The following is a 23,178-nucleotide window of genomic DNA, read 5'->3' as shown; positions in this document are numbered from 1 at the left end:
GTATCTTTATGGATTTTAACCGTCATTGCAAAATAAACCATATCTTGACGGTGTGCAGCACATTCACTGTCGGCAAACCAATTGGGATATTTTGTATGTACAGTGTGAGTTATAATCCGAAACAGTTTATCTAAAATGATTGTTTCGCTGCCCAATGCTGGATAGAAATGATCAAATACAGCATTGATCATTTTAAAAACAAGTGAAAACTCTAGCGTTGGTGTTACCAGGTGTCGGAATTCTGTCTCCTCCTTTGCAATATACGACCGAAATGCTATTAAAATCTGTTCATCCCGCTGAAATTCGCGACCTGCATCAATAAAAATAGCGCGACATCTGGGACAACGCGATTTGTCCGTGCTTTTTTGGCAACGTAACCAGCGAAATACTCCACTGCACATGTTTCTAAGGAGCACGTTGACGTCGACAATGATTCTGTCAAATCTTCAAGCACTTGCATATCCGGATTATCGATGTCATCGCACTCCTCAGTCACATTTGTATCGCGACTGCATACAGCATCATTGTCTAACGCGGATGGAACTTGCGGTGAGAGCATATCCCCCTGTAAAAGCGTTTCGTCGTCGTCGGTTAAACAATTACTATTTTCAGAATTGGTATTCAAATTTAGTACAATGTTTTTCCTTAGCGCGAGACTAACCGCTTTTACAGAAGGATTTTGGTTGTAACTACCACCAGGCATTCTGAGGACGGAAAAGAGATTCTCTACTACATCGGTGTTCAAACGCGATGTCATTAGAAATAATGCGCCATCCTCGTGCAAATCATCCCAGAGCTGCAACGTGGCATTTACAGATTGCCGTAATCCTAACAAACAAGGCAATGTCTTTGAACCTTTTGGACAAATAGCAAACCAATTCGCGATACTGTCGCGCTGTTGTAATAAGTTATCTCTAACTACCGGATATGCATTTGAAATCGCGCACTTGTTTGGATTAGAATCATAAGCTGCTCTACTACTTAAGTTGTCGAACAAATTATTGAGGATTTCAAAGAAGCTGGCAGTATGCTGTACGGTATCCGAGCGTATGCATCCAGTAGCGCATGCAGTAAGCAGGGCAGAATAAACTCTATTACTAAAAACTTGTAAAGCAAGCTTACATTTCATTTTATCAAAAGAATTTGGTCGTGCGTGTTTTTCGGATAGTTTGTAAGCTGCTCGTGTACCTTTACTAGACTCTAAATCCCATAGTTGAACAACATCAGACCAAGAAACTCGCGAACCGTTAATTGAAAAATCATACTTTAATAAATTATTTCTGATGTTTTTGAATAAATGTATATAATCAAACAAAAAGTAAATTTTCTGGCCATTTTTTGAAAAATGTAGACGTTCAATGGTTACTCTTCCTTGTGCCATGCTTTGATTGCTTGTTCCTTGATCGGAAACAACAGCTCTAACTTTCAAGCCCGTATCATGTAATGCATCTAAAACCGTGTCCAACAAAAAACCCAAATTCGCATTAGTTACTCCATTCTTTGCAACAAAGAATGCTACTGGTTGTTTCCAATTACTGAACAAGCCCCTGACCATAAAAACGAGTACCCGTGTACCCACTGCCAGCTTTCTGCCTAAAGGGCCTAAATCTTCAAAGCCCTCGATAATTTGTTTGCCTGGGTGGAAATCAAAACACTTTTTGATGTGCATTTCATCGAAAGACAGAACGCAATTCCGGTCCAAATCACGTATATGTGCTGCTTTAATTTTTAACGCGGTAAATAAATTCTGGCAAATGCCAGGCCATATATCGATTTTAGAAAACCAGCGAATAATGGTGTTTGGGGTCGGAAGATGAAACTTCAGAGTGGCGCGCATTTTACTGTATAGAGAGGGCGAAGTGTAATGCAATGTTTGGCACAATCTCTGTTCCTTCGACGTATAATTTTCCGATTTACGAGTGTGAAATAGCTGCATGAAAATAAATGTTAAAAGAACCCCTGTAACTCTTTTCGCGTTAGCTTTCTTCAAGCAGACATCGCTGATGTCACCTGACGAAAGTTTCTCCTTTAAGCGATTTAATACTCTACACTTCGCCCTGAATTGCAAGCGAAGAGCACTAAATTTGCCCTTCACATGGTCTATTTCCTTCTGAGGCTTCATCACCCGATCCTTTAAACAATTGTTTTCTGTCTCTAATGGAACTTCAGAGATACAACTACCCTCTATTGGATGCAATTTCGGAATGGCATCTTTCTTCAAACGCCCCGTAGCGTGAAAATTATTCGACATAACGTGTCTACTACGTACATATTTTCTCTTTAATTCCGCGTTTGGCATTTCCATCCAGTCATCTGTACCGCAATTAACCATCCACGTTATTAAGCGTTCATTATCCCAAATTGGAAGCGCATGACATGTTCCTCCATCATCATTATCGCGACTTGTCTTTCCGCAATTGCGGTAAATACACTTCCTAAACGTGACTTTAGTCTTATGATGCTCCATCAGGTACTACGCAATACAATACTACGCACAGCGTCTACCAATATTACACTAATATATGTATTTACACAGAACGTACCTTGTCACCGAATGTCACCTTATATAAACTTCACTGTAGGCACAAAGCACACGGGGATTGTTCGATTCTCATTTATTGTTCGTCAGGACAATTCCGCACACGCACACCGCACGCGATCCGCGAAGAAGAAGGAAGCCTGCGCCGGGCACGCACGCTGGTCAAGCCGATCATTGTATCGACGCTACGCGACGATCGGCATTTGTTATCGGCTACGGCGGCAAAATCTCCTACACTTTGCAAGCAGATCGTTAAAATGGATAGGTCGGTGGGTGACAAAAGCAGAAGGTTTATACACTCTGCCGCAAAATTAAAGGGACACTATAATTTCCAGAAAACCCTTCCTAAACATTATTATTACGCCGCAACAGTATCTTTAGGAAATCGGGTATAGCATATAGGTTATATTTTCTGTCATTTCGAGGACAGAAAATTCGCTCATCGAAGGACAGAAAATATAACCTAACTAAGAGACTGTGCAAATGCTTATTACGCATTGTATTTATATAATATTTCTGATGGAAATTTATAGAAATACGTGCAAATTATGCTTCTATCAAAATTTATTAGTAAACGGAATTATACAACATGTTTCTTGAAATTAGTCGTAACATTCAGGCCGTTTTAGATTTTAAATGTTTCCGATAAGATTTAGTTTTAATTCCTATCACGCGTAGCATTAGAATCTGTTTCAAGACTTTACCGGTAACGTTGCATGCGACACTAAAATGGTAAGGGAGTCCTAGGACCCCCCAAACCGGTGACACAAAAATACATTGGTTGATAGGTCTATTCTATACTTCGTCTGTGACAACACAAACGACAGGGCATGGCAAATACCCACTGTCGGTAAAGAAGATCTCTAGATAAATGGAAAGGAGTAGTACAGTATTTCCTCGTTAGCGACTCGATTTTGTGTACACGATACCGACTCTTCGCTATCCCCACCACGTTTGCCTCACTCTTGCCCGGCGAAAGCTGGAGCGAGATGGAACGAGAGCGAGCGAGAGGCACTGAAAGCGAGCGAGGATCGCTCCGTCTTTCGGACGCCTGACATTCTGTCCTTTGCGCTTGCGACCATCGCGCACGCTCGCCGCGCACGCAGTGTTCCATCTCGCTCCCCCCTCCGGCCAGAAAGAAGCGAGAAACGAACACTCGGAATTAGGGTTCTGTTCACGATACCGACTCAACGCCGGTCCCGACCAGCGAGTCGCTAACGAGACAATACTGTATAGCAAGGCGGGTTCCAACCCTGGTTCTCTGAGGGGTGCGCGGGGGCGGGGGGTAGTGAGGGCGCGCGTAGAGCGCGGTGGAGAGAAGCATGGGCGCGGGGCCTGCGGGGAGTGGAAGAGCGGGTGCGCGCGCACGAGCCGCGGAGTTGGGCAAGCCGTAAGCGTGGAAGGGATCAGTCCGGGCTGAGCCGCCGCGGAGGCCTCTCTAGACCTGGCCCACCGTCGGAAATTTTTCAGAGGGAGGCATTGCCCCCGAAAAAATCTCTTTCAGAACTTGACCCACCCGAAAATTTTTCAAACCTAACCCAGGGTGGGGACTGTCCTAGAAATTTTTTTCCAAACCAGTATGCATCAGAAATTGTTTCGGACGATGTCGGATAAGATCGGCGTTTTTCGACACCGCGTCTTCGAGGGAAAGAGACGGAGCATTACTTTAAAGTTAAAATTCTAGGAGGGAAAGATACACCACTACATAGGTGATATAATCGCATGCATTCTAAAGTTAACAGTATTTCAAAGCGTTCCGATTTAACATCGCCGCGTTTCGCGCGATCTCGCGTAATTCGACTCCTCTGGAGCAGCCGTGCGGGATGATGTCACTTGGCGGCGCGAATGATCGAAAGAATTATGCAGCGTCAGCAAATCTTAAAGTTGGTGACGAGGAGGATGATGGGCGAATGAAATGGTACAAATCATAAAATTAAAAGAATATAATTAAAAGAATATAATTTAACATTTTTTACTACGAGCATCATCTACAATATGATTGATTGCACATGCTAACAATTCACAATCGATCAATGAATGCTGTTCGAAGTATTCGCTTTCAGAAATTAATTTTACATAATCTGTTGGCGCGGTAGCGCTACGTAGAACGTCTACGAAAGTGGCATATTTACTGCTTACAGAGTACATATTTTCAGTTAGCCACGTATACATATGTTCAATGCACTGATTGTACGCGAATAGTTTACACATCGTGGCTTCAGTCATATATATGACAACGCGATTATCGGTGATTTTAATAAGTTGATTATCATGCATACGCGTGAACTCTAGTCGTAAATGATCAATTATAATGTGAGTTTGGGGCGATGTTGCGTTGCTGCGTAATCGTTGGAGTATGTCCACCTCGTTTTGTAGCAGGAGCTTCCACGTAGACATTGAAAAGCTTAACTCGCTGCCTTTATTGTCGGCTATGGCGATTTCGACGTGACACAAATCCATACCAATGCGAATTCCTGTAGTTAGACGTTTATAAGCTGTTGCAGACAGTGGATAATCACGCCCCAGGATCCGTACTATTCACTGACTATCCTCAGAGTGCATTTATCATGTTCTTCGAATTCTTCTCTCTTCTTTTTTGGACACATCATTCAACTAGGTCACACCACTTTTGATCGCGTATCGAACGTGTATTGGACGTCTATTGAACCACTTTCAACGCCTAACGTACCACTTTCAACGTCTATCGTACCACTCTGAACGTGTATCAAACGTGTATTGGACCACTTTCAACGTCTATCGTACCACTCTAAACGTTTATCAAACGTCTATCATACGTGTATGGTACCGCTTTGATCATGAATCGCACTACTTCTACATAATAATTACAACTATCGTCTTAATCTAGCGCAGATGCAGGAGGTTGGCGGTTGAAGAGGGTGAAGAAAAACAGTTATGCATTAAAAATTGATTATATTTTATTTGTGTATTTCCCTCTGGCGTTTAGACCACCAGTTGAATATTTTAAATACATTTTGCATGGCACAGTGCTTTGCGTGTCTGCCACATCGCAGAGTATTGTAACGTAGTTACGTGGTATACGTGGGAAACCGAGTATTTTGTATCTAGTCGGTCTAATCGGAAGAATGTTACTCGCGTTGCAGTACAAATTATTGGTTAATGATTTAGAAAATTTTGTTTGGTATCGGGAATCAAAGATCTCGTCCTATACAGGCCCGCACTGAGTTATTGTTAGGAATGCATATCCATGTTACGGAAGGTTTAACAGTAATTAAATTTTTGCTGAAGATGTAAGGCTCAAATGTGAATGATTTTCCTTTTATTCTTTTCTAGTAATGAGTTAGAGAGGCTGGGGAGTCAAGGGAAAATCCCAAAATACTGGTCATACCAATATTGACTCTCCGTTACCTCTGCATGCACAATGATCGAATAAAATACATGAAATTAATCTTTTTACGTGAGACGACGCTTGCCGATCAATTCCGAATTACAATATTTAAAGATAGAATGCGCAACTCACCACTTTATCGGTACGCTTTTAAAATGTATTAATTTCGGCCGCTTGTCTTTGAATATTTCTCTATGGAAAACACCTTTCCGTACCTGGGAAAGAAGGAAATCACACTCACACTATATACATATGAATAATACAATACCAGTAATTGATAGTAAGCAAACACAAAATAGATTTGAGATCTAACTGAAGGTTGATCTCGTAGCAACTGTTCTAGCGTAACGTGGTTAAACGTCACTATTTAATGAATTTTAAATCGCAGATTTATAAAATTGAGAAAACGATGAAGTTAGAACACGTTTTACGTGGAAAGATGAGTCCATTCACTCAAACTTTAGGAATCTACGGCTCGAAATAGTATTTGAATTAATAAAGAGAAAATTACTATCCACGGACACTCGTCACGCTCTCCGCGACTGTACGACGAAGAGTGCCTCAGCTTCGCGCCCTCGGGCGCGTCCAGCCGCGAGGACCGTTCCGAGATAAGCTGACGCTGCAAACCTAATCATGCCCCAGCGACATAAGCATGATGTCATTAGGTGTTCTCACCTTCATCCTTTAATACTTTCGCTACCGGCGCCTAACAGGGTACTCTCGTCCTCACGCATTCTCGCACTCAGATCACTCCTTTACATTGATGCGACGATTCGACGGTCGGAAATGCGCTCGACAAGGTTTCACCAGAATGCTAGATGCATTGTTAAGAAGCACCCCCGCCGCTTAAATTTAATCAATGTCGCGAGGTATGCGAACCACTGCTGCTCATTTTTGAATGATCTACTGAGAACTACACTGATGCCTCAGCACAGTCGCACGCTCAGGGTACAGCGCAGCGACCAAACGTCGGGACGACGACGGTCCGAGAACCGAGTATTCGTTTTCAAAGATAAAATACAGTAAGCAAGAGTGCGCTCGACTAGGGATTTCCCAGAACGCTAAGCGTTGTCGAAGCACTCTGCCCACTAGCAAAAGAAAACGCAACTACAGATAGATTTTAAAATTTTTTATAAAGTTTCGGGACGTAACACGGATATTGCAGATCTACCTCGAGAATGTATTCCATGGGCGAATCGACAGCGATCGAAGACACGTTAAAAGTTGTGATATCTTCGACCCATTGAAATTTGGCGTATGGTAGGGGTTGGCACATTGCCATTCCGTACAAATTGTTCACGTCAAAGTACATAAAGTACAATGACTGTTCCGATGGGTCGTAAGATGACATGTAAGTACTGTGCTGAAGTGTGAAGCACTCCGCCATTGATGTCATCATAGCGTTTGAAACATTTAGATCATTTGCAGAATTATTTCCAGAGACATTCGCGCCCACGCCCGAAACACCGTTACGTCCTGATTCCGTAATTTTTCAATACAGAGTTTACAAAGGCGAGATCACGCACAAAATCGGCAAATACACAGTATCGAATATGTATTAGAAAAAATAAATTATAGTATTTTCGAAGTAAAATCCGGAACGCCACCGAAGTTTCCGACAATTGAACGGCACACTCAAACTTTTAAGGAATTTATATAAAGCTAAATAGGATAAATTCACCACTTGGCGAAATGAACAATCACTCAATGCACGATCTCTTATCCCACCGCTGCCACTAGTTCTGTAACGCGGTTAACAGGTAAACGTGGAATTACTGGTAGTTGACATTTAAAGTCGGTCTAGTCGGAGGAATGCCGCGCGCGTTACAGTACAAATTGTTAATTTGATCATTAAAGAATTTTGATTATTTTCGTTGGTCAAAAATCTCGTCCTATACAGGCCGCCGCACTGAGTTACTATTAATTTACAGAAGGTTTAACGAAAAATAACTTTTGTTCGAGTGTAAAGTTCAATTGTGAATGAATATTCTTTTATTCTCTAATTCGGATTAGAGAGGCTGAAGAGCCAAGGGTATCCCCCAGAATAATGGCTAATGCCAATATTGGCCCTCCGTTACCTCTGCAGTAGTAACGTTCGAATTGATTACATAAAAATAAAACTTTTACATGAGACGAACGCTCGCCTATCGTTATAATGTTTAAAACATTAAAAGGAAAAATGCGCAACTCACCCACTATATCGGTATAGCTTTCTTTTTTAGTCTACAAATTTCAGTCGATGGATATTCGCTTTTGAATAATATGAAGCCTGTTCGGTTCCCGAAGAACAGAGAAACTCACCAGGGATCCGAACCGCCTAGTAACCCTAACCCTTACCCGGTTAACCAAGGAAGGTTTCTGTAACCCGTAGTAACCGCGAGTGAACGGTTCTTAAATTCTAGAAGAAACCGAAGTAAGCCGGTTAACCCGCTACGAGTCGGTTACTGGCGAAATAAGACAGTCTTGTCTAGTAGACAGTCATTTAAGGCAAGGAGCTACGGCCGTCAATGGATGCGGCCCGGTACCCCGTAGCGAGGACAATCCCCCCAGTGCCTCACCGAATTTTATGGCTTTCGACCCTTGAAGGGGTTTGAATACCATTAAAACTTGAGAAATGTCCAGGATTTCCGCATTTCTCATCAGATCTTTGGGAAAATGACACCGATCGATTCCTTATGTTCCACCGATGAAACTAACACCAAGAACGACGTAATTCGGACCATAATGAAAGAAATTCCATAGAAAATCGATTTATATGATTTATATGATTATAGGAAATATAAATATTATATACACGTACGCACACACACACACACACACACACACGGGCGCATACGCTTAAAGACATACATTTACATTGGTTCGGACAACCATAATATCATCTAAGACATCATGATTTAATCTCGATCTCTGATCGTTAAGTATAAATTTGAGGCCTGAAAATAATCTTTCTACAGACACTTGAGTAGCTGGAGCTGCGTGAACAATATTAGCAAGTATTCACAGTTCGGGAAAAATATGTTTGTCCCAATATTCCAAAACATTTTGGTCTCTATTTATTCTGGGACTTTGGGAAAACGCATTTAATGCCGCAGCAATACTAAATGCTACATGTGACGCATTCTGTTGCTCTGCGTCTTTTTCTAATAAAACTTTGTCGATATCATCGCCTGTTGAAAATGAAGAATTTGCAGTCTGTGTTTGAATTATTTTGGCAGAATTCAGTTTCTCAAAATGTTTCCAGGTATCCATGAGATGTTCAATGGCGGTAGTCTTTTCTTGTACAGATAATAAATTCTTGTATTGACGATCTGTTCACGATTTTTTAGTACATCTAATAACAGGGTGGCAAAATTGTTATTTAATTTTTGTAAATTTAATTGGCATTGTATAAATTGCGCATAAAAATCTCCCATTAGTAGTTCCTCATATTGCATTTTTTTACTTGCTATTTTCGCTGATTCGAGTGTCTCTAGTAATTGATTAATCATGTGCCAGTCATCTTCGGATAATGATTCATCCTCCATTTCAGTACAAAAATCTTGTAATTTTACTAATCTTTCCAACATATTGTGTGTGGAATTCCACCTTGTTGGACAATCTAAAATTGGTCGAGGTAGCTTCATATTCGTTAAGGGGGCCGTCTCCGCGGGCCTTTGAATGTGTGAGTACGCTTACACAAGCTAGGAAAAGCGTGCACGTATATGCGTGTAGTAAGCAAATCGTAAATTACAACTTTCGTCCTGGAATCGGCCCGAAGGAAGTTTTTGCGGGTACAGTTGCCTTCAGTAGATATCTGTGCAGGGTGGTCTGGTGCGTTTGAACGCTAATAAGCACCCAACTTTGAAATAATAATGAATTTATGACTCGAAAACTGTCCGAATGAAGCTTCAAGGCTTCTCCGTTGGTGGCGCTAATGGTGCACTGCAGCCATGTAGCACCAGCGTGACGTGTAGGCAGGGCCGACGCGAGGTTAGCTGGCGCCCTTGTGCAAAAAAATTTTGTTGTCCCCAATTTTTTGCACTTGTTTTCTATTTAATATGTTTAAAAGAATTACATTTATATTTAGTTTATGTGAGGTGTTAGATTCCTTTATTATTAAGGGGGTAGACACGGGTAATGCAGCGCGCTGTATACCGACATAATCTGGCCCGAAACATGGGATTGGGAAATTACGTTGTTTGTCCTTATACGAGCAAATTTTGGGCTGGGCGAGGTCTCATTCGAAAGATGAAGGTTCAATGCAGCCCGCTCTGGTCATGGTTCAAAGAGATTGTGTTAATATGTAATAATATGAGTGTTGAAAGTAGAGCAAAACACGATAAAATACACCCGCATGAATCCAAGTATTTTTAGATCACTAAAAGAGTTTTGTGACTCAAACGATGACCAGAGTGGGCTGCATTGAACCTTCCTCTTTCGAATGAGACCCCACCCAGCTCAAAATTTGCTCATATAAGGACAAACAACTTAATTTTGCGACTGCATTCCCAAATCAGAATTCCGCCATATTGGCGATAATACAGAGCAAGTCACGTGACAAATTTAGTTGAGCTAGTGGATACGAGATGACGCCTATTCGGGAGGACTGCCAATGTGGAATCATGGCAAAACTGAAGCGTTAGCTGGATACATGTGCCACAGTAAAAGCGTAATGCAGTCAATGCATGCATTTTCGTACGATTGTAGTTTAGGTTATATGCATTTTAGGCATACATTGACTAGGAACTGTTGCGAACTGTATACATTTACTAAATTAATGCTTTTACCGTAACACATACATCACTTGAAATCGCTGTCAAATTTATGTTATAATAATTGAGGCAGTTAGAGCAACAACGGGCTAACCCATATTAAAATTTTTTTTCCCTACTGTATATTATTAGTACCTACAGCCTATTGGAATACGTTACTGCTACTAACTCAATTTCGAAAAAAAAAAAATGTGGGTTAGCTCGAATAGTAATGATTCGATAAACAAACTGTAAATAGAAAAATGTGTGTCGTGACGAGCTTTACAACACTATATTTTTAAAAATACAGTTAAACAACATTTAATTTTCTAATATTTCTAAGCGATCGGACAATAATTTTTCCCATTTTCGAGCGCTAATCCTCTTATTGCACCCGAGCCTTCATATTGCCGGCCATGAATAATTTTCTCGTATTTATTCATACTTTCTCGACTAAATATATGATTCTTGACTAAAGTATGAGTAAGCACGAGAAAATTATTCATGGCCGACGGATGAAAGACCTTGAAATAAAAAAAATTATTCTGTAAATATATGAATTTCAATATCATTTATTGCATAAAATTTCATGCGTTAATATAAAAATTGTTTACTTTTCCTCTTCCTCCTCTTCCGCCTCTTCTTCCACTTCCTCGCCTTCCACTTCCTCGCCTTCCTCTTCCTCCTCCTCTTCCTCCCCCATACTTCCATTCCCGCATCCTCTTTTTCAGCTCGCTGTTCTGTAATATGAAAAATAAACATAAGTAAATCTTAAAGCTTTCATTAGAATGTAAGAAATGTTTGCACGAGATTGTCTACGTATCTACATACCTGCTTCTGAAGTTGAAACGCGATCTCCATCCATCGCGGGCGTGGAGTCGGTTCTCTGGGTGGTGGACTCCGTCGCGAGGATGGAGTCGGCTCTCTCCGCGGACTCCGTCTTCTTAATTTGTAAATTGTTCCATTCCTGCGTGGTTTGTTACTGTAGTGTCGATAAGTGTATATGTGTGTGTAACCATTCCATTGCCATGGAATCAAAGAAGGAAGCCGCAATCGCTATTTGAAGGGTGCTGTAAAAGCGAAACAGCCCAAGTTATCTGCAAAGCGTTTGTCAAAAAATAGAAAGCGTCGAGAAATGTAAGTTATGTTTTATGGTACAGATTTGTATGCAGTTACACTTCATTTTATTCGTAACTTTTATCCACGCGAAATCGGGCACATTTTGGAGTAATATTTCCGATATGGCTCAAATTTGAATATGTTGTAGTCTTTAGGGATGTATACACATATCTCGAAGGATTTTGGAAAATTTTGAAAAATGTAGATTTTACAGCTGTTTCAAGGTAAGTGCTAACTTTTTTTCAATAAATTATAACTATGGTAGTAGTAAACGGATGGAGATGAGATTTACTGTGATTTGTAGAGAAGACATTGAAGTTTTAAGAAAAAATTATTTCTGTTTTAAAAAATGTAGACCGTTTTTGTGCAATTATTATAAATAAATGCAGTTTTTTAACGTGGGGCGCGATTTTAAAAATCTGAAAAAAAATCAGACTATAGATATATTCTTCCCCTTCATGGTCTAATTGTCAAAAATATGGACATTTTAAAATTGGCCCTGTAAAAATTGCCGAAAGTTTACGCTGCGTCAAATCACACCGGCTCGACTGGCTGAGCCGTGCGGTACTCGTAGCGGCCAAGCGGCTACAGTTACTCACAAAATTGAGCGTGCACTTATGTTGGTAGTGAAAATTCGCGGAAGAATGAATAAAAACGTACATATTTGAGTGTGAAACCGCAATATATATTTATTCGTATGGTTTAGCGAATGATTGATGAATTTTGTGTTTAAAAACGTCAAGTATTTGTGTATATTTAACTGATAACGTAAAAATGCAGGTATTTTACTGACACAAAATTGAGCGTACACGTAACTAATTTTACAAATTACGCGGTCTGCATAGGTTGAATGATGGTATTATTGAAGGGAAAGTCCCGTGAAATGGGTCTCGATAAGCGGTTGCTAAGAAACTAAAAACAAATGACTACTTGTTATCTGTTTATTGAGTATAAGCGAAATGTCTAGCAGGAGGAAAGAAACAGACATTTCTATTCGTCAATTAATTATAAAATTATATTGCCAAGGGAAGTCTTTGTGCGAAGTGGGTAAAATTGTGAGTAAAACCCATTCCACAATTCAGAAAATAGTAAATCATTATAAGTACGAAGGAACAGTTCGTAATAAACCTGGACGGGGAAGAAAGAAGATATTATCGGACATCGATAATAGATTTATTTGCAGACAAATTAAAATAAATCCAGGAATTAATATGAAAAATTTAACAACGGAGGTTTCAACACGTATTAAAAAAAGTATATTGGTACAAACAGTCCGAAGAACTCTACGTAAAGAAGGGTATCACGGTAGAGTGGCCAGGAAGAAACCTTACACCTCTAAAGCCAATAGAGAAAAACGTTTACAGTTTGCTAAAACCTATATAAATTGTGATGACAGTTTTTGGAAAAGTGTCATATTTTCCGATGAAACCAAAATAAATTTATTTGGACGCGATGGGAGAAAGCAAATTGTGTGGAGGAAGCCCAAGAACTGGGGCCGTAATCAGAGTTCAACTGGCATGGAGAGTGTTGCTATTGTCGAAGGCTTCAATTGCAGCATAGATATGCAGGGCCTAATATACATTATATTAGTTGCCGATGGCGATAGTAGTGTGTTCAAAAAGATATTGGACAGTGATCCGTATAAAAACTACCTGGTGCAGGTACGAAAAATAGAATGCACCAATCACCTGCTACGCAATTTCAGTAAAAAAATTAACGAAATCGCAACAAAAGGCCGCGATAAAGACCTAAGAGCTGTCGCAAAGAATAATGCTCTCCGCTTGCGTACTGGTATAAAGAAAGCTGCAGAATACCGGTTGCAAGAAGAAATAACACTCGAGGAATGAGTAAGAAATTTGAAGGAAGACTTGAGGAATGTACCGAGTCACGTTTTCGGTGAACACAAAGAGTGTCAGAAGTTAGCATACTTCTGTAAGAAATACTCTGATCGAAACACAGTAGACTACGTTCCACGACTGAGAGAAGCTGGTATTTATGAAAGTATCGAAGAAGCGATGCAGCAACTTTTCGTTAAAGCTGACAGTTTGCTGCGCGGTCTAAACAACAATGCTGTTGAAGGTTTTAATAACATCATTGCTAAATTCATCGGAGGCAAAAGAATAAACTTTGGACGAGGGGGCTCGTATCAGGGTAGAGTCTCCGCTGCAGTCGTCCAATATAACACAAAAGAGGCGTTCAGCAGATTGAGTACGGCAATGAATAAAGAGCCGCCACCCATGGTAAAAAAGCTGGAAGGACGTCGGAAGCGCGCGGCAGAAATAGCAAGGGAGTATAAAAAAGAAGCGAAAGCATCCTTCTTTCGAAATAAAAAACAAACGTGCGACCAGGATTACGGCCCCAACGCGGCAAAACCAGATATGGAAGAGGCAGTATACTCTTAGACATTTTTTAGCCAACACATCGATTCTTATAAATATTGATGACTTGAATTTTTTCCACCTAAATTGGCGATTCGTCCCACTGTGCGGCGTAGCGGGGTTTTCCTACCCACTCTATGGCCTCGAAACATTAGCACCTTCCAGAAATGGGATTGACTTCAATTGATTTGATTTTTTCATTATTTCCCGGGACTATGGTTCGTATTTAATCTTTAGTGACACCGTGGGTGGCTATCCGCTTATAAGTGTTGTTACGTACTGCGGGCTTTGGTGTTCGAGTGGCGCGTTTTAGACAGCCAAATTCTGATTAGGGGTATCCCACAATCGTTAGATTATCAGAATTTCTTGTCGTTACGTATAGAATGGCAAGGAGGCTCGCCGCACTCGTAACAGTCAATTATTTTGTTTAATTATCTAAATACCTTATCAGAAGAATAAGGGGTAGATTTTGGGATCGTCGGTGCTCTAGACCCATACGGGTTTTTTCAAAGGAATCAGACAGGTAATTAATGAGTATAATTTATGATAATAAGGGTTTAATATTGTAAAAGTGAATGAAAGCAAAAGAACATAACAAAATGTGGAAATATTCAATGAATCACTTCATAAAATAATAATCAGAGATAACTCCTGACTAGGGGAATCCCATAATGCTTTGATTGTCAAAAATTATCGTTACACTCGATCGAATATTAACAATGTAATAAAGTTTACAGAAAGAGATAAAAGGCGCAACTCACCAGAATTTCGATATTGTATTAACAAATATATTTTTGTGGTTTTCGGTTGGAATGGTTTTCTGTGTTCTGATGATATATCTAAATCAGAAAAAGAGATGAAACGCGAACACACACACACTTGGTTATCTTAACGAATAGATCTGAATTGAATTTTAAAAGAGACTGAATAATAGTGATTTTAACAAAGCGAAATGAATAATACTTTTAGTTTATAGTTAAGAAATTAATATTGTAAGCAAAGTTTAGTAAAATGATTATTTCACAAGGTTGAGTCTTTTCCGCGGTTTCAAAATAGACCGGGGAACTCTCGCTCTAAAACACTTGCGGACCCAACGACACGCATCTCACGATTTATCGTCACAGAGTGTCGCAGCTTCACGCTCTCGGCAACGACCAGAGTGGGTCCGTACCGAAAATGCTTACGCTGCATTTTATCGCTCGGCCGCGCTACCGTGGGCCCGTCTACTTAACGCGGCGGTGTGTGTGTGTTCACGTCTATCCATCAGACTCCCGATTTAAATATTTGATCAATCTCTACGGAACATTCGCACGTACAGGAAAACATGACATCCCACATCTTGAAAAACATACAATTTCACACAGCTGAGGGCTCTCCCTCAATGTTCATAATTTCACAACACAATTTCATACACAATTTCTGACTAGGGCAATCCCACAGTCGTTGGACTATCAGAAATTGTATTAAGCATTTGACTTTAACAACAATTTTTAATTAATTAATAATTCGCACGTGCGACAAAACCGTGGGAAGGCGCGGTTCCCTGCACCGGATGTAGGGTATACAATTCTGTCAATCTTCTAAGAAACGATCCAGTCTGTGCATTCCTGCTGTAGCCGTTAGTGGTCATATTACAATTTTTTAACGCGACGGTCAGAGGTGCTCTCAACGAGGGTTCTCCCACAATGCTGCAAGGCATTGTTGAAATACATCCCTGCCGCTTACACAAAACGGATTCAGCACAATAGGAGAACCACTGGTCGTTTCGAACGCGACTATCTCGTGAGAACGCCGCTGCGTCAGCACCGCCTTACCTATTTCGCGGAACGGCAATGCGTCGAGGCGACGACGCCCCAAGAGAGAGGTTTTTACTCTATCAAGAATATTAATTAATAGGCAGGAGTATGATCAACAAGGGATTTCCCATAACGCTAGGCGTTGTCGATGCATACCCTGACCAAAAAGAAAAATCTTACGTTCCGAACGTAACACACTACACACATTGCCGTCCACCATGGTTAAATGCAACTTATAATTTATTAAAACGTCACCAACTTTAAATGGAGTCACTCGCGCAATTTGTTCTTCCACGTTCATTTTTTCAGCTATAATAACTTCATTAGTTTCGTGTTTCCACTGAAGTCGAATAGGTCGGCAAAAACGTGTACTGGATGGCCGAGGATTTTTCCAAATAACATCTTCTCTAGTATCCTCCTTTAATTCCAGTGGTACCATGGAGCATTGGAAGAGATACTCATCAGTTTCTTCTTCACTGAGTCCCTTTTGCTTCCACCCCGAATGTCCCGAGCTTTCACCGAATCCATACTTTACAGTTAATGTGCAAGATGTATTGCCCTTGTAATCCTTAGAAAGTATAATTCGTTTGGCGGTATGATTAAGGAGGGATTGCAACGTTATTTCGCATACTTCCTCATTTATGTGAATTCTGTCTTCTGGAAAAGTTTCCTTGCGTATTTTAGATAACGCGTACTCAGAAGGATTCAAGTTATGTCCGTGTTTAAGCGCACGTTTTCGTAAATTTCTGTATGTAGCCCTACTCAAACCTTCAAACATAATCATACCAAAGGCTTCTTCAGCAGGCATAGAACTTCGATCCGGGCTTCTCTCTCGCCATTTCTTCAATACTTTCTGACCACGTGTCGGAGTTGTTGTCGTGATCTCTTTCACAATTTCCGCCGCTGCCACCTTTCCATCTTTGCGCAAACTAATCGTTGTTGCATATGTTAATTCCGCAGTGGATGTACTTCCTTCAAGCTCAGCAATCTTCCTCCTTTTCGATCGATTCCCAGAACTGTCGAATGTCTTTTTCGGTCTGCCTACTGCACGATTGGATGAAGACCCGGCACACAACTCATCCGGTATGGTGAAATTTTCGTTTAACCACGATTCATACTTTAAAAGAAATTTACTTTTAATGCGGCAACAGTTTTTCCACCGTTTCTTATATGGCGAGAGAATTTGTGCCTCTAAATGTCGTTCCACTTTTTCCTTATTGTGAACTGGTATATGAAACGTATCGATCACAAAATTGTTTAGTCTTTCCACGTTACCACGGAATTCACTATATTTTTCATGCAACATTTTTCACTATTAATATGCAATTAAACGCGAACTGGTTGCACGGTACAAAACAATACGTATTGCTCGTTTGAGCTGTCGGTGATTTCTGATTTCACATCAATTAGTTTGAAGGCACGTTTACTCGGGGGTGTAAAGGTGGGGAAAGAAAACTATTATTATTGGCTAAGGGGTGAAAAGGAACAGAAGTAATGGTAAAGAAGGAATTCATGGGTTTTTCCTTCAATAACATGCACTCTCATCTTATCTGTTTCTTTTACCTCTGAAAGTATATAAAACCATAAACCTCCAAGTCGCGCAGAGAAGGGTGCGAGTACCCGATATTAAAACAGGTAGGCTGTACCTGCAGTGCGCGATGCCTTATTGTACAGAAAATTAGACAAATGACTTTATAGCTATGTTTTGACAACTGCAGAATGGTCCATCAATGGTTTATAGCAAATGATATCTCATTAACTACTTAGGGGGACATTCTACAGTCTCGGGCGAAAATTCGGCCAGTTTTCAGTGATGGTTTTTATAGTGAAATAAACACATAACTTTCTCAAACTTTTAGGGGTATATTCTACCACTCTTGAAATGCAAGAGAAAATCTTTCTTGTTTGTTTAATTCATTTGTTTACATAAATATTCCGCAGTGAATATGGCGTCTTTACAATTGCTGGCGGTTGAAAATTCGGGCAACTGTATCATTTGAAATATTTTAATATATTAATTTATATTAAATATTCATTTTTTTTATTTCAAGTGATCTAGTGGCTCGAAATTTCAACCGCCAGCAATTCTAAAGACGCCAACTTCACTGCAAAATATTTATGTAAACAAATAAATTAAACAAACAACAAAGAGTTCCTCTTGTATTTCAAGAGTGGTAGAATACGCCCCAAAAAGTTTGAAAACGTTAAATGTTAATTTCATTATAAAAACTTTCAGCCGAGGCGGTAGAATGTACCTTTAACGCCCGAATGGTCAATGGCTGATTAACAATGGAAGTTAGGGAACCCGGAAATTCAGAAAATTATGAAACATGGTGTGCACGTAGAGTAATTCACCCGTAGCACAACTATATTTTTTGTTGGTGCCATCGTACGGTTTTAGGGAGTGAAATTACCCCTCGAAAAAAAACAGAATTTTATTTTTGTGGAATTGTTACGTGAGGGCGTTAAATTTTAAGCCACCGAGCGGTTGAGTCTAATTTTCCTCACGCAACGCTTAACGAATTAAAGATTTTAGCAATTTGCACGTATTACGCGAAAAATCAGGATTGTTTTGGGGTACGGCTTTTGTCTGTAACCAATACAGGTTGCTCAATCAGGATGTGATATTTTGGAGAAACTGGTTGGAAACAAATGAGACAGATTTAAGGTGAATGTTACTATGTATTACAAAATAAGCAAAAGGGAAATTAAAGGTGGAACATAAATGGGGGAATTTACATGGTATGCGTTTAGCGATATAAATGTACAAAATGCGGTTTGTAGAGATTTGCAATCGAATACAAGAATCTAATTCGCTTCGGAAGTTACAATTACGAATTAACGTGGACGTCAGATAATAGTTGACGGACAATAATTGATCGAGGGTAAACCAGTAACCATTAAGTGGTTGGATCTGTTATTGCATGTGGTTGCTGTTTTATACATCTAATACGATAATTTAGAAAGGTTATGCGGTCGGTGATTATAATTACATGAAAATAGAAAATTTGCAAGAACGCGGTACACGCCGAAGGGAAGGTAACAGTTGAGTGAGGGAAATCCCGTAACCCACTGAGTGGTTGGATCAACAGTCGCTTCCGTACAATGTCATAGATAAGTACTTAAATCACTCATCGACTCGGTAGTAGAAGGTTTTAAATTTGGAAACGGCTTACACTCTTTCTCTCTCGCTCTCTCCCTCTTATGAACTGGAGCGGTTCTACGGCCGGGTGACGTGACACGTAGAGTTCACACACACACAATTTACTTTGTTCGTCGGATGATAATTATAAATACGTATGTATATAAGATTTAGAGTAAACGTGATTAGAATAGGTAAAACATTGAAATTTTTGTAAGTCTCTACGGGGACTGAGTCTTTCCGTTGATATATCACACGGAACTCTAGCTCACAATCCCTATTATACAATATGCAAAATGTCCCTCGGACAGAACGTCTACGCTACTCGCGATTTGCCAGCCGACTGCAACGAACGAACTCAAGGGCCCAAGCGCTTGGGACTTTGCACAAAGAGCGCCAAACTACTGAGCACGCATTTCACACGCGGCCCACCACGTCGTCGCCTCGGACCGTTACTCTTAGTGCTTGGGTTTTCGAACCTTATCGCATCCGGTGTTCCAACAACGTCGCGCAGCATTCAAAGATTCGACAACTTCGCATGGGAAAGTATGCCGTGGCGTGACAGACTTCTAGCTAGATTACAGAGAGTTTTGGTTCACAGATCGTTGACAATTGATTGAGAGAGAATTCCCATAACACGTAATGGTTGGATCAATTGTCAATATTTTTAGAAAATATCGCGAGAACATGAAATTGAAAAGTAGCCGGCACGTAACACCCCTCCCCCCTTGAAATCATCGTCCCCGATGATTATTAGGCATAAGGACATTCCGAGTGCCGGGTATAATTTAGAAATACGTGGAGTAATTGCCTGTCACGCCTGTAACGCACCGCACTCGTTCCACCAACAGAAATCGTAAATCAGTGGATATGAGGGTCGCCGCGCAGCGCGGAATATACGCAGTCTATAAAAGGGCGCCCTATATGTGTGCAACCCTCTAAATCCATTGCCTCTATGGTGGCGCTGTTTCTGACGAGACCGCAGACGTCCTCGTCTGTTATTCCCTGATTGTTCCTACAGGTCAACTCCCTGAGCGAAGGCATGTCTTTAAGGAACTGAGCACCGACGTCCGGATACAGTAGGCTGATCTGTAGTTCGGTGCAATGATTCAGATCACCGAGCGCTTCGAGGCTAAATTGCCCCCTGACTTTAGTGCAACCAGTGACATCGTGTTTAATTAGGTGTTTCATATGTCGACCCGCTTCGCCGATGAAGGTACCATCCACCCAGCCGCAGAATGCAACCCCGAGCTCGGTGACCAGAGGGTAACGGGAAGGGAGGCTGACCGCCATTTCAACAGGACCGAGGTCGAATTCGAAGAAATCCGCTTCCTCCTCTTGTTCTGCTTCTGCATCCTCCTCCTGCGGTCCTCCGTTCCCGGGCTGGGGGTTGCACCCCACGAATTCCATCGACTCCATGGATCGGGGTAATGTAGTGCTTTCAATTAATTTCTGTAAAATATCCGGGTGAAAATTTTTAGGCCGGTATAAACAAAGATGGGATAGCATATTAAAATATGGAATAGTTGCAGCGATGTGTTCGCTTTTAGCCGTAGAATCTCTTACAGTCAGCCTTACTAGGTCCCTTGCTATTCTTAACAGGGATCTTCCAGAGAAATCGGTGCCCTTGGCGCTGAAACTTTGTAGGGCTTTGTTCGCCTCAAGTACCCTTCCTAATTCGAAGTCGGCGCAGTTTGTGCACCGTCCAATCGACAGTTTTCTCAAGGAACCGACCTGTGCCGCCAGCTCTCGAAAAGCCGATGGTCGGGCGTTAACTGCCGTTATATCCAGCTTTTCCAGTGCAGGACAGTTCTTGGCAATCAGGGCCAACAGCTGCGGTCGCAGATCTTCGGCGGCCCGCTCGTCATCTAGAATTACGGATTTTAAGAAAGGGGCGCACCGCATTGTTACCCAATAGAAGGCGTCAGTTTTTATTCACCTCCATCCCTGCATTCCAGACCGTCTCCAATCGTCTAGTTCGAGGTGTTGCGTTTACCGGAAGGAGTCATGTACTCCCACCCTCCAAGTCCTCGATACCTGCTCCATGCGGGCGCGATTCGCGAAAGGCAGGAACGCCGCTATTCGCGCAATCACCTCTACCGGCAGGAGTGATGAACGGACCGGTTGGTACCCTGGAAAAGGGTTGTCCCATTCAGGATTGAAGTTGGATGGCCCCATGCTCGGTGATGGCAAGTTGAAACTGTGCCATTTGTCGGCGACCATGATTTGGACTCTCCTCTTGTGAAGCGTGATGGGTTGTGAGACCGCGTTGTCCACCACCCTGGCTGCTTGCTGCGAAGTGGCGAAGGTGATAAAAGCCACGTTCCCGCTAGGCTGAACCCTTAAGACGACGTGTTCTACTCCGTGTGGTTGGAAAATTTTTAGCAGATCTCTTTGTTTCGTGAATCGTGCTAAGCGGCACACGAAGACCCTCCGAGAGATCCCGCGGTCATTGACGGCTGGATCAGTCATCTCTATTCGGCTGTCAACTGATTTGAGATAAGCAAATAGCAATAATAGCAGTGGCAATGATAAACAAAAGAAATCCAAAATATGTATAAAAACGGAAAGGACTACGCGATTATTGATCGAGGGTTTCCATGACGCTCAATGGTCGGATCAATTATCTTCCTTACAATTATTAAATTGTCGCAAAGGTTAATCCACGATTGTTTGCTGGCATGGCAATGATGATGTGGTAGGCGCGATTGAATGAGCATCTGCGGTAGGCGTGATCGAATGGCAACCGCGTTCCACCCTTACAATTACATTTCTCAGTGCGGCCGTCGTCTCCGGCGAAGTCCCAGGTCTCCTCTTCCTACAGGGCAACAGAAGCCGCACTCTCCTGACACTACTTCGCAAGCTGTATAGCAGAATTCCCAGAGCTAGAATAGATGACAACGCCAGTCCTCCGTGCAATAGATGGATACCAAATCTTATATTTCGATGATGTCGTCCTATCTCGTCGAGTTTTCCTTCTACTTCGGACATAGTATCTTCGACACTAGTGTTTGTGTTTTTATAATTTGTATCTAATGGTCGAGTGTCGTGATATTTGTAAATTTGGGGTAGAAGTTCCGAAATGTTTAGCAGTAAATTCGGTTGATAAAGGTACTGTTCTCGACCCTTCAAATGTTGAATTCCAATTAGGGTCACATGAGTGGTTTTAGCAATACATCCTCGTCTAAGCTGCAAAATACCAGTGCCTTCCATGGTTAATAACTCGTCCTTCATTCGACTGCATATGATTTGCAGTGTTTCTGGTGACTCTAATGAATATAACCATCCCTGAGTTGATTTCAGCCGGGTCCAGAACGGGGTGTGCTGGGATCTTATTCGCACATCGCAGTATTTGAATGCTTGGACGGTTTCGCGCGAGCTCGCGTAATTCAACTCTTCTGGAGCGGCCGTGCGGGATGTTGTCACTTGACGGCGCGAAGAACGAAATAGAATTATGCAGCGTCAGCAGAAATCTTTTTTCCCAACGCAGAGAGATAATAATTATTGAAACCGCGAATCTTAAAAATTAAGCGGTGAGAGGAGGAACACGGGTAAATAAAACTGATAAATAATATATGTTTAAGAAATATATATTGTTACAAATAATGATATGAAATAATAATATGAAGGAATAATGTAGAATATAAAAAAACATAATGAAAATTTATTTGGCTTAATTATCCCACTCGATAACATCATCAGCAAATAGATTAGTTAATGGTAAATCCATAGGAACTTGCGCAGGGTCAGTTTGAACTGCAACAACACTAGCCCGAAGCCCCGATTCTTTATTCCTATAGGTATCAAAATCAATATTTTCCGCTTTGACGTTTCGCCAAGCCACACTCTTTGGATGATACGCATGATTATTCCGAGATATAGTTATTTGTACATTATCATCATCGTCGAAATCGCCTAAAAACGTTTGTTGTGAATATCGATGCATCCAATATTCCTCATTATCCTCGAAGTAGTCGTGTATTGGATTATCGCATTTTTTAAAACCTTAAAAAAAATGTCGCCATCCTGATTAGCTTCCGCCTCATAAAGTTCTGCACATCGAATTGCTTCGCTTTGAACTGCAACATTTCGACAGGCCACATA

General features: G+C 41.2%; 2 protein-coding genes across 3 annotated transcripts in view; one reads left to right on the top strand and one right to left on the bottom strand.

Annotated features, from left to right (window-relative positions):
* LOC143369737 (eEF1A lysine and N-terminal methyltransferase homolog) overlaps positions 1 to 23,178 on the top strand; it is a 125,710-nt gene that overhangs the window by 79,461 nt on the left and 23,071 nt on the right. The gene's annotated exons all lie outside the window — the stretch shown is intronic.
* Positions 19,886 to 21,289, bottom strand: LOC143369767 (uncharacterized). Its single transcript, XM_076814124.1, has 2 exons — positions 20,653 to 21,289; positions 19,886 to 20,526 (listed from the first exon to the last, which is right to left on the bottom strand). The coding sequence occupies exons 1-2, from the start codon at positions 20,977 to 20,979 to the stop codon at positions 19,936 to 19,938; spliced, it is 918 nt and encodes a 305-aa protein (XP_076670239.1). The 5' UTR covers positions 20,980 to 21,289; the 3' UTR covers positions 19,886 to 19,935.

Source organism: Andrena cerasifolii, chromosome 6 (assembly GCF_050908995.1).
Source record: "Andrena cerasifolii isolate SP2316 chromosome 6, iyAndCera1_principal, whole genome shotgun sequence".
NCBI classification, from domain to species: domain Eukaryota; kingdom Metazoa; phylum Arthropoda; class Insecta; order Hymenoptera; family Andrenidae; genus Andrena; species Andrena cerasifolii.
The sequence above is the reverse complement of the archived record's forward strand: the minus strand, read 5'-3'. Positions and strand labels throughout refer to the sequence as shown.